This window comes from Vombatus ursinus, unplaced genomic scaffold, assembly GCF_900497805.2.
Source record: "Vombatus ursinus unplaced genomic scaffold, bare-nosed wombat genome assembly UNPS02013355.1, whole genome shotgun sequence".
Lineage (NCBI taxonomy): Eukaryota > Metazoa > Chordata > Mammalia > Diprotodontia > Vombatidae > Vombatus > Vombatus ursinus.
In genome coordinates this window covers 9,659-22,519 of record NW_020953133.1, presented here as the reverse complement: position 1 = coordinate 22,519, position 12,861 = coordinate 9,659, and the positions used below count along the sequence as shown (strand labels likewise).

General features: G+C 38.0%; 1 protein-coding gene across 1 annotated transcript; it reads right to left on the bottom strand.

Annotated features, from left to right (window-relative positions):
* Positions 1-597: 597 nt before the first annotated feature.
* Positions 598-8,227, bottom strand: LOC114040527 (trichosurin-like). The gene is made up of 6 exons (XM_027858651.1): positions 6,157-8,227; positions 5,357-5,490; positions 2,986-3,056; positions 2,276-2,383; positions 847-948; positions 598-643 (listed from the first exon to the last, which is right to left on the bottom strand). Exons 1-6 carry the CDS (start codon positions 6,238-6,240, stop codon positions 621-623), a joined length of 522 nt encoding a protein of 173 aa, XP_027714452.1. The 5' UTR covers positions 6,241-8,227; the 3' UTR covers positions 598-620.
* Positions 8,228-12,861: the final 4,634 nt, after the last annotated feature.

The window sequence follows — 12,861 nt, the reverse complement described above, 5'->3', positions numbered from 1 at the left end:
CAGGATAAAAATTCCATTTTCCTATAATCTTCAGTTTAGGAAACAAGAAGACACATCTTCTTGAATCAGATGGATTCATAGAATGGATTAAATTCAATGGATTACAAATCCAGATTGTCACTTTAATCCTCATTCCAGAACCTCACCTATATCCTTATCCCATTTCCTAATCCTGATACCCCTCCACATCCTTATGCCAATTCCTCAGCTTGAACCCTTCCTTCCCCTTTGACACCTTCCCTCCAAGCACCATCTGTCTGACTATTCCACATCCTCATATTAATCTCTTTTACATCAACTTTTGGAAGATAGAGAAAAAGGGAAGGGAAAGAATTAAAATAGCCCATGGGAGAAAGGGAATGAGAATCACCCTCTACCTTAAGTACTACTCCATGTTAAGTACTTGCTTTACCAGAAAATGTCAGGATGACCAAGGAAAGATCAAGCACTGCCAAAGACTCTAATAGTACCTGGAAACTGGGAAGGTCTCCCCAAGTTGATCTATATCTATCCCATTTTATGCAACTGAGCACCCTGCTCTGGATTTCTAAAGAAATGTTACTCTCAGGCAATAATTCTGTGGTGAAAGATAACAGACCTGCATGCCAGGATGAGGTTCCTTACCTAAGTTTCTCACATCGATCTGTGGAGACAAAGTAATATATCCATGATTCTCAGACATGAATCCTTCTCAGAGCTTTTGTCATTATCCCAGAGGAAAGGGAAATTAGATTGTCTGGATGAGGACAAGGGGAGTCAAGCTAGGAGTGTTTTCATTCTATGAAATTCTCTCCTCTCGGTCACAAAGGGAAATTGCGGAATAAGACAGAGATGAGCAGAGCTTACCATCATTGGACAGGTCTCTAATTTGATCCTTCCTAATTCCAAATCTTTCACACATTTCCTCAAATTTCTGCTTTATTTCATCTGGCAGGTCTGGAGTCCTACCTGTAGTTAGGGTGAGAGTGAGATTGTTACTGAGTCTCTCTCACTCATCATTTGTAAAAATATATGGAGAAGGGTGTGTCTAGATAAATGTGGGGGTTAAGGATCGTGGGAAGGTTACCTATACCCTTGATCTCAGTGACTAAATTGGTAACTTTGGGGATTGGAACTATCATATGCCCTAGGATTTGATGTGACAAGTAATAAAGGAGGAAAGAAGGTTTCTTGCTGATTATCAGTAAGTCAATCTGCATTTATTAAGCTCTTGCTATGTGACAAGTACTACATGAGGCTTAAGTGATGCAAGGACAAAGGAGAGCTAGCCAGAGCTTTCTCTCAAGGAATTTACAATCTATGGGAAAGAAACAACATCTTCACAGATAAGTTAATACAAGTGTGAACTCCTATTGTTACAAAGCTCAAACATTTATTACACAAGAAACATTAAAGATAATTACAAAGTAAAATTTTATGTGGGGGGAAACTATGTGGTGGAAGGCATTTTGAGGGATATGGCACTTCAGATGAGCCATGAAGGGAGCTAGGGAATCCAGGGTATAGAGTTAAGGTGATAGAGCAACCCAGCATGAGGGACCAAAAGTCATCTCAGAGATTGAAAAAGACCAGGATCCATGAGAAGCAAATCTGGGACACTAGGGCCATATGATAGAACAACAAAGAGAAACAGAGGACAAGGTTTCATTGCTGAAACTATTTGGACTGGTGATCATTCATCTCCCTTCTCTGAGATCTGCCCTTTTTGCTTACCTATTTTTAAAATCTGATTTTAGGATAAACATAATTAATCATCCCAATACCAACCTATATTTGTCATTCAGTGAGTCCAAGATGAAAATTACAATAATGGAGTACCCATGAGGCAAAAGAAGTGGATTTAATAGTTCAATATTAGGCCAGAGGCCTCCCTGCTCCCATTTTTTTTAACTTAATAAAGACTTGGGTTGAACAAAAGAGAGTAATTATTTCATATTACCATCTTCCCGAGCAGAGAGAAAGATTTACACTTGGACCTCTCTCTCTCTCTCTCTCTAACCACCTTTTTTGTGCCAAACACTATTCTAGGTGACAATATGAAGACAAAAAATAATGGACTTAGCTTACAAAAATTCTACTGAAGGAAGCTCAGCTTGGACAGTATTTTGTCCTTGGAAGCCTTTCTCCTAATCTTAGTCATTGTACATAGCAGTCAAACACAGTTTGGGGCATGCCCAATGCTAAAATGCTACAGGTTCTTTTTCCTTTATTGCTCTTCACTTCTCATGAAAAAAGGAAGGGGGAGAGCTTTAGTGCAGCATCAGAGGATACTTACCATAGAGTACTGCCCAAATGATCATTTTCCCATTGTGGACATTATGCAAGATATACATAGCATGTTTAGAATTGCTACTTTGAAGGGAGAAATCATTCAGTCCATCATCTGTGAAGCATTCAAAAGGTCAGGTCAGAATTTTGATACTACAGGAAAAAAGGCAAAGACTTAAGACTTATTGGTAATTGAACATCATGAAAAGGCTTCAATTCCATCATAACCTTTGACATGCTGACCGAACTGCTATTCTGTTGAAAAACCTATATTTTTTGTCAAAATTCCTACTATCTGCTTCTAGAGTCACTGAATGTTAGAAGTGGAGGGAATTTTGGAGGTCAACTAATCCAATCACCTCACTTGACTGATGAGGAAACTGAGGCCAAGAGAGGGTAAAAAGCTTGTTCCAGGTTATACAATGAGTTAGTTTCCATTTCAATCACTGAACAGCTAATCAGACCTCTGGAGCCCTGAAAAGAGGAAATGAGAAGATCAGAACATCTCATCTAAGATTTGGACGGCGCGATCATAAGGGAATTAAAACAGGGTAGTGGAGGGATGTCTTGAGGGACATTAACACGTCCTTCCACTACCCTAAAGGGAATTGTTTTGTATGGTCTGACCATGAGCCACTTCTTTGTTAAGCAATGGGTCCATTAATTCATTCATTTCAGAATAATACTGAAAATACTGAGATCAGCATCTCTACTTACAGTAAAAACACATTTGATCATCATCTCCTTTGAAAGCAGTCAAAGAAAATTGAATGCATTTGCCATTTTCCCTGGAAATAAAGATCAGGATTACAATGACACCTCATATTTGCACAGGAAATTTTACTGTGAAACACCCTTTTGCATTTATTTTATTAATTTTAATTTTGTCCACAAAATGTATACAATTTTTTTCATGTCTTACATTCATATTATGAATAATGCCAAATGTATAGCAATGACTAACTTCTCAGAAGTAATTAAACTGAGTTCACCATTTAAAAATTGTGGGATATTTTAAATTAAATCTGAATTCTTTGAAAATCTGGAATCTCTGGTAAGGTGGATGTGATGATATTCAGTTAAGCAAAATGCTTGATTAGACAGAAGAGCTCTCTCTTTAGTAGTTCTTCATATAAGTACTTTGGGATAATCACTAGGCTTTTCAAAAGTCAAGTGAAGATGAATGCAGTAAATCTGGGTTCAAATCCTGGCTCTTCTCCTTACTATGTGACTTGGGCAAGCAAGTCACAACTTTTTCTGAGTGTTAGAATTCTCATCTGCAAAATAGGGTTAATAATTTTCTGGTTTATCTCATAGGCTCATTGTGGAGAAAACCTATAACCTCTTTAATCTGAAATATATAAACATGAACTCCTTTTATTGTATTTTATACTCACAACATCTCAGGAGAATAGCAAATAGCAATTCTCCCTATTTAATGAATATATTTGAAATAATCTAAACTCATTAAAAAGAAGACAGAAAAGTAAGTCAGAAGAAAAGACAGGACAAGGAATAATCAGAGTTTGGTAAACCTGAAATATAAATTACCTGGAAAAGAACTTTGTATTTAACAAGAATTTCTGGAGAAATAAGAAAGTGGTCTGGCAGAAATTAGGTTTCAGACAATATGTTACACTGTAAATTTATAGTATAATTCATAGGATATAAGGTGGAATATTAATAGTCATAAAAAATTAGAAAAAGTTATGTCAAGTACCTTTCACAAGTATATCTAGGAGGACATTTTCTAGTGTATGAAATTGAAAAGCTTTTGCTTGAACAAAGGAAAATAACAAGGATAAGACAGGAAACAGCTAGGAAGAAAAAAAAACCTTTAGATTAAATACATGTAAGTGTAAGATATCTAAGATATTGGTAACTTTATAGAAATATAATGGACTCAAAGCCATTTCCTAGTAGATAAATAATTGAAGGATAGAATGACAATAATAAAAATAATAATAGCATTTACAGAACATTTATTTTGTGCCAGGTACTGTGCTGAGCAATTTACAAATATTATCTCATTTGATTGCCACAAAACCTTGTGAAATAGGTGCTATTATTATTCCCATCTTATAGATAAGGTAACTGAGGCAAACGGAGGTGAAATGACTTGACCAGAATCACACAGCTAGTAAATATCTCAGGTCAAATTTGAACTCAGGTCTTCCTGTCTCCAGACCTAGCACTCTATCCATTGAGCCACTTAAATATCTCAAATGTAAATGTAAACAAAAATTATCAGAAAAAAATTACAAACTATTAACAAACAAAAGAAAGAATGCTCTAAATCACTAATGATAAGAGAGATGCAGATTAAAACAACTCTGAGGATTTACCTCAAATCCAGCAAATTGATAATGACAGAAAATAGGAGTAGTCACTATTAGAATGGCTATGCAAAGATAGAGGAAATGTGTTATCATTGGAGCTGCAAATTTGTCTAATTGCTTTAGAAAACAATTTGAAATTATGTTAAGAAAAAGACTGAAATGTCCATACCCTTTGACCCAGAGATCCCAAGGCTAACCTCTCAAGGAGGTCAATGAACAAAAGAAAAGCCCTTTATAAAAAAAATGTTGATAGTACTTTTTGCAGTAGGAAATTCCAAGAAAGTTTATATCCATGAATTGAGGAATGGCTAAATAAGCTACAGCAAATTTCAGAATCAAGTGGGTATCTTTCTTCCCTCTCTCTCACTCTTCTTTCTATCTTCTTAGGGAAGGGACCTCAAGTATCCCCTCTTTGCTTCAAAATGGAGACTGGTGAATCAGAGAGGTTTGGAACAGAAAGAAAATAGTAGTTCCCCAGATGGTCATTAAAAAGACCCAAACTTCATAGAAAAATACTTACAATCAGTCCTACCCTCACCCCTGCACACAAGCTTCAAGTAGACATCAAGCCTATTAATTACATTTCCCTTCAGTGGTTGCCCTTGATGGCCATAAAACCAATCACATCCTAGGAACTTCATCATTAATTGATACCTTCGTCAGCCTGTATGGGTTAAGGGATCCCAGAACTGTTATCCAGGTTTTTGTCCCCTCTTCCATATCCACCAACTAATACTGGTAGTACTTACCTTTTGAAGAAGACTCCAGTGAAAACGCCACCATGTTTATTGGTGCTTTTGACAAATAGCTTTAAGCTACCTCCTTCCTCAATTTTAGCTGTCACATTTGAGGTCAATGCAACAGTGAACCGCTCTCCAAGAATCTGGGAAAGAGTTTGGATGAGAATTGAAAAAAATAGTCATCCCTGGTAGCATAGAACCATAGTATCTTAGAGTTGGGAAGGACTATCATCCAAACCCCTCATTTTACAGGTGAGGAAACTGAGGCCTCAAAGGTGAAGTATATCCTTACCCCAATCTTACCTGGTTCAATCATTGTCTTCATAGTACAATAGAAAGATCATGCCACTAAGAGTTAAGATATCTGAGTTCAAATCTTTGCTATAATACTAATTCACTCTCTGACTTTTGGCAAGCTATTTAACCTTTCAGTGTCTAGTTTTGTTCATCTGTCCAATGGGACGAATTTTAACTGTATTGTGTATTTCATGGCATTAACCCAGAGATAATATTATTTTCCCCTCCTCTTAGTGCATATCTTGGACTTAGATGTTACTGATAATTTCCGCAACAATTTGGGGAGTAAGGTGAAAGATTGCCTCAGGAAGATGAATGATCTCTACTTATGAAAAAGTTGTGTCCATTCTCTGACTCTAATCACTCATTGTCATGGAGGATTTTCTTTCCTTCTTCTCTACCTAGGTCTGAAGTAACTCCCCATGGCAGAATTCACGTGGCATCTAATCCTAGCATATGTGCAGAACCAAAGCTGTCACGCTACCATCTGAATCCCATGCTTGCTCATTTACCTTTGATGTGTCTTCTATGTTGTTTTTGAGGGCCTGGAGGCCACAGACTAAAGCCAGCCCCACAGTCAGCAGTAAGATCTTCATATTCTCAGGATTTTTCTCTGATGCTTCAGCAGCAGCTGAATGTCTGAGGATTCTGATGAATACTCTGGGCTCTCTGGACAGTTGCCTTTATACCCCATTCTTTGGTGGGGTTCCTGATGATGTGGCACTAAGGGAATCTGAATACCTCAAAGTCTAATTTATTCAGAGTCACTAGCCAATGAGTAACTGCTAGCCAAAAATCCTAAGGACAGATTAATAATGTGCTTTTTGCCAACAAAAAATTAATAATTCTGAAATGCGAATTTCCAAGATCAACAGCCCGTGTTAGGTTGGGCCGACTTCCTTGGACCAACTCTATGTCTATCCTGAGTTCAGAGAATATAGTCTCTATATTCTTTATTCTTGTGGCAGTCAGGCAATTAACACTTGCTTACAAAACACCTAAGGGATGTTGAGTCTTTTCTTAGGCAATGTCAGAAGAGTGCTCAAACAAAGAAATATCTCTCATCACTATCTGGAGCCTTTCTCTCTAGTTGTAGAAATTCAATAAACATTTATTAAGGGCCTACTGTGTGCAGAGCAAAATATAAGGCATTTGCCAAACTGAAATGTTTGGACTTGATCTCCTTTGTGGTACTTATAGTCTAGTACACAATGAAGTGTCCTAAAGACGATCTTCTTTTGGTCCTAATCCTTGAATTTAAACGGAATTCCCTTTAATGGGAATTCCCAGAAATGAAACTCCTTCTACCAGTACAGCACAATAGCTCCTTGACAATTTATCATATTAAACAGTTATCTAGGGGGTTACAGAGAGGTTAAAAGATCTGTCTGAATTCACTGTGTTAACTGGCATAGGTTTTGTGATGAAAACTAATCTAGTCATTAAGCTTATTGTCAAAAGGAGTGAACAACATTATGATGACAATGTGCCCTTTTCAGGAAAGTGCCATGCCACTATCATCAGTACATATGCTCCCTCCCTGACAAACCCAGATGAGGTCAAAAAAAAATTTATGAAGACATGGAGACCCTCATCATCAATGTGCCAAAAGAGCACAAGTTTATAATTCTGACTGACTTTAATGCCAGAGTAGGCACATGCTATTAGACATGGCAAAGTGTCTTTGGGAGGAATGGAGTCAGAAATAGCAACAGTCACTTACTACTGAAGACTTGTGGGTCTTATGACATTCTCATCACCAACACCATCTTCCATTTGCCTAAAAGCAATAAAACTTTGTGTATGTACCCTCACAGCAAACATTGTCATTTAATAGACTATATCATTGTAAGGGGAAAAAATAGATAGGATGTGAGAGTGACAAAGGTGATGTATGGCACAGAGTGCTTGGATGATCATAGATTTATCCTCTCCAAGTTAAACATTTCACATTGAACAAAAGTGTCAGCCTCGAGGCAAGATGAATATCAGAAGACTTAATGTCAGCAGATTAGAGTGCTTCTCCCAGGGGGAACAATTTATTGCTAACTTGGAGGGAAAGCTGAGCCAACACACAGTTGGCAAAAGTGGAGCAGAAAAGCAATAGGTAGATTTCAGGGTACAGTAAATGCAGTAGCATTTACTCATCTGGGCCAGAACACTTGCAACTGTCAAGATTGGTTTGACAAAAATAAGGGGGAAATTCAGAAACTGATAAATGAAAAAGGAGAACTCCACAGGTTTTGCCAACAGGATAGTTCATCTATCTATAAGAAGGCAGGTTTAACTCCATCCAAAGCAAAGTGCAAGTGAAGCTTAGAGAGATGCAGAATTCTTTGCTCAGAAAGAAGTCAGATGAAATTCAGTTTTACACTGATAGTAACAATCCAAAGTGCTTTTATGATGCCCTGAAGGTTATCTATGAGTCAAAGACCTATGGTGCATCTCAGCTACTCAGTGCTGATGGAACCACATTGATTAGTGATAAGGACATGGGCTGGAGAGATGTGGTGAACACTTCTATAATATTCTCAAGAGACCATCATCAATCAATGCTGAAGCCACTGACTGTACACCTCAGGTTGAAGTCAATCTCTCTCTGGCTGAACTTCTGACTGAAGAAGAGGTTTTGAATGCCATTAGGCTACTCTTGTGTGGCAAAGTATTTGGTTCTATTTTTATTCCAGCTGAGATTTAAAAGGCAGGGGGCCCACTGCTCACACAAAAGCTGATGAAAATTTTCCAGAGGCAAGAGGAGATTATCCCCCAGGATTTCAATGATGCCTTCCTTGTCCACCTCTACAAAGGTAGAGGGAATAGATTGTCCTGTGACAATCATAGGTGGGTCCTTCTCTTAGTCATTGCTAGCAAGATTCTTGCCAGAGTCCTCCTTAATAGGCTGATCCTTCACCTGGAGGATGATCATCTACCTGGGAGCCAGAGTGGTTTCAGAAAGGGCAGAGAACTGGTTAATATGGTGTTTGCTACCTAACAACTCCAGCAGAAATGCTAGGGGCAGAACAGAGGTCTATACACAAAATCCATTGATCTGACTAAGGCCTTTGATATTTTCACTCATGAGGGCTCGTGGAAAATTGTGGTAAAATTTGGATGGCCAGAGAATTTCATCAGTAGTGTACATCAGTTTCATTATGTACACTTGCACGGGTTCTGGATAATGGACAATACTCTCACGACTTTCCAGTCACCGCCAGAGTAAAGGAAGGCTGTGATGTTTTCAGCAATGTTGTCAGATGCCTTCAAAGAGGACAATAACAAAATTGAAGTCACTTAACACACTAATGGATGATAAATTATTTAACTTAAAAAGGCCACAAGCTAAGATTAAAGTGGAGGGAGAGAGAGTTGGTGAATGGTTTTTGGTTCACAGATGATTGTGCACTCAATGCAGCCTCTGAAGCCAAGATGCAACAAATTATGGATTGATTCTCTGCTGTTTGTGCTCATTTTGGCCTAACAACACCATGAAAACAGAAGTTCTCCTCTAGTCAGCACCTCACCATCCACATATCACACCATCAGTTACAACAAATGGAGAAATTTTTAATGCTGTGGATAAATTCACTTACCTTGGCAGTATACTTTCTAGTGATGTCCTCATAGATGATGAAGTTGACATAGGCATTCTCAGAGATGGCTCAGTGCTTTGGAGGCTCTGAAGGAAAGTGTGGGGAAGAAGAGGTATTAGACTGCCTACCAAACTGAAGGTCTACAGAGCCATTGTGCTGACCTCATTGTTATATGCCCGTGAAACATGGACAGTATACCAGCCCCATACCAGGAAACTGAATCAGTTACATTTGAATTGTCTTAGGAAGATTCTGAAGATCACCTGGCAAGATAAGGTACCCAATGTTTAGGTCCTTTTTTCAAGCTGAATTGCCAAGCATTCAAACTCTACTGAAGAGAGGGCAACCCAAATGGGCTGGCCAGGTAGCCCAAATGCCAAAAATATGTTGCCTAAAATATTATTTTATGGAGAACTCACACAAGGCAAGCACTCACTTGGAGGACAGAAGAAGAGATACAAGGACACTCTCAAGGTCTCTCTGAAAAATATTGCAATCAGTTGGAGACATGGTACAGGCCCATCCAGCATGGCATGCTCACATCAAAAAAGGACCTGTAATAGACCCAAGTATGATGTAATTCTAAAAAGTAAAGCCGTTTAGGAAAAGGTAAAAAGAGTAATTATCTTATACAAATGAGGTGTGAGAGGAAGAACTGACACAGAGGAATTAGATGGGGAGGAGGGCTGGTAATTCTGGAACCCTACTCTCATCAGGAATGGGTTAAAGAGGCAACAATACATAGATATCTAGAAGGGTATAAAAGTCTTCTAAATTCAGAAAGAATAAAAAGCTAAGGAGATGGGGAGGGGGAAGGGATTTTTAGAGGGAATCCTGGTCACACCAGATCTGTGTTAGGGAGAGAACATTATATACATTTAGAAGGGAATAAAAGTCTTCTAAATTTATACAGAAATAAGAGTGTGAGGGAATAGGAAAAGGGGGGTATAGAAGGGTGTCTAGATTAACAGGAATGGGATAAAGAGGGAATAACACATATCTGGAAGGCTGTGCAAGTCTTCTAAACTCGAATAGAAACAAGAAGGGAAGGGGAAGGGATGGAGGAAGAGGATAAAGGAGGGATCTTTGGAGGAGGGTAGATTAAGTAATAAGAGGACAAGGTAGCAGGTAGAAGTAAAGTAGAGGAGTCAGGAGGGATAGGAAATAAAAGATACACACAAACATAAAATAAAGATCAGGAATAGAATTTGTTAGGGAAAAAAGTAGTGTAGTAATCATGATCTAAGGCAAAATTAAAGCTAAAATAGATTTGACCAAAAGAGGGAAATAGGGAAATTACACTATATGTCAACCATATTAATCAATATTGTTTTAGACTATTTAAAATAACTAGACAGTATAAGGTTGGAACATTGCTGTGGTGTAGGAAATGACAAGTTGGTGGACTTAGAAAAATATGCAAAGACTGGGACTTATGAAGGAAGATGTCGTCCACCCTCAGAGAAACCGAGGACAAACAAGTAGAGCAGTCTTACATAGATGCATATGAATGTATATGTCTATATATGAGTATGAATATAGATATCTAAATATATGTACATGTATGTAAGTATATGTATGCATATTTATGCTTGTGTGTATATGTGTATATGTGTGTATATATGTGTTATATATATATAATGTATATATAAATGTATTCATGCTTAATTGTAGCCTTCTTGGGGAAGGGGTGGAGGAAAGGGGAAAAAGAGAACAAAGTAAAGAGAGCACAGCAGAGAATAAATGAAAACTTACAAGGAAGCAAAGAAAAGATGGATAGCTCTGAATACAACAAGTAGTATTTATTATATAAGCTTTCTTGAAATGGAATTTTATTGCTGTATATTTTGAATCCTCTTTTATGTTCTGCTGTGCACATGGCAATGCTTTTTTTTCTATTCTTATTTTGTATTTAAGTTTCAGTATTTAAATTTATAATATTTCTTTTCTTATTGTGTATTTAAGTTTAAAATAAATTAATTTTTAAAAAGTAGCTGTACTCTATGAGCAAAACTGAGTTGCAGTAACTCAAAAGAAACACGAAATACACACCTTTAGAAACATCTCTACTCCAAAAGTCCACATGGACTATTTGTGCCCAACCTGTGTTAGAGCGTTCCAAACTCATATTGATCTGATCAGCCATAGTCAGTCATAATGTACCTTGATCCCAACATAGTGATGTCATTTTCCTCTCCAAGAATGAAGAACAACCAAGCAGCCAATCTCTGATGTTGTCCTTACCTTTAATAGTTAGCCAGTAGATACAATTAACTCAAAGCAAAGGTATATATTAAGTTACCGCAGTAAAAATAGCAACTATAAAACATTTCGTCCCAGAGACCTGGAGTGAACTCTCCCACAAATGCAAACAGCATCACTGGGAAGAGTGGGCACATACTTATGAGACACAAGTGATGCATACATCTAGGGAACACAGGCAGCCAAGGCAACACCTGCTTTTAGTATTGCAAGTATTGCAAGACCCCAAGATCCTTTCTCTTCCTGTCATATCCTTATACAACTCACCTCAGGTTAAAACATCAATTTCTGGGCATGCCGCTCAGCTGGGCTCCCTAGGACTGCTCACCCCTGGGAGGCAGCTCAGCTATCAGTGGTCTTTCTGCCTTGAGTCCACAGTTAGCTCTTCTCCCTGCTGCCAGGGGTCATGCTTTTTAAAGCTGCTTTCTGCTTCCAGCTGTTCAATTCGACTGATTCCTTGACTTGCAGGCCTAGCTTTTCAATAGCTACCAGAGACATGACCAATCTTCGACCATTGAATGGAAAATCTGAGAGTTGGGAGGCATTTTGGTAGGCCATATTGTCCAATCTATATATATGAAATTAATTCCCACTAAAATACATTTGAAAATTAGCTATCCATGCCTGATTTGATGGCCCCTAAGGAAGGGGAATCCACCATTTCTTAAGGCAACTCACTATACTTTTGGATATCTCTTACTTTTAGGAGAGATCTCCTGACATCAAGCCAAAATTTTCCTTTTTGTGACATATAGGTTTTGTTCTCCTCCCTTTTTTTTTTTACCTCTATAACCAAATGAAATAAGTATAATCCCTTCTCCATATGAGAGCTCTTTAAATGCTATTATTTTGTCCCTGAATCATCTCTTCTCCAGGCTATACATCATCAATTCCTCCAAATGATGCTCATATGTCATTGACCCAAGTCCTTTCACAATCCTATTTGTCTTCCTCTATACATTCTCCAGTTTATCAATCTCCTACTTAATGTATGGTACTTAAAACTGAACACAGTACACCAGATGAGGTCTAAAGATGGCAGAGTTCAGTGGGTCTATCCCCTCCCTCTTCCTGGGAGCCCCAGGAATGCAATTTAGCCCCAAAATGCATTTGCTTTTTTAGCTGCTACAATTTGGTGCTGGCTCATATTGAGCTTGTAGTCCATTAAAACATCCAGATCTTTTTCAGAACAACTGTTGCATATCTATGCCTCTTCATCTTATACTTGTGAAAATGACTTTTGTACCCAAGTGTAAGGCTGTGCATTTATCCATAGAATTTTAGAACCTATCATTCATTATGCTAATTCTCCCTCCTAGCTTTGTGTCATCTACAACTTTGATGAACATAGACTATATCTCTCTC

Coding starts and splice junctions, on each gene's coding strand:
- LOC114040527 (XM_027858651.1), bottom strand. CDS start 6,240: ATGAAGATCTTACTGCTGACTGTGGGGCTGGCTTTAGTCTGTGGCCTC. Junction 2,384..2,985: donor TGATCAAATGTGTTTTTACT/GTAAGTAGAGAT, acceptor AATGCTTCACAG/ATGATGGACTGAATGATTTC. Junction 949..2,275: donor CATTTGGGCAGTACTCTATG/GTAAGTATCCTC, acceptor CCCTAACTACAG/GTAGGACTCCAGACCTGCCA.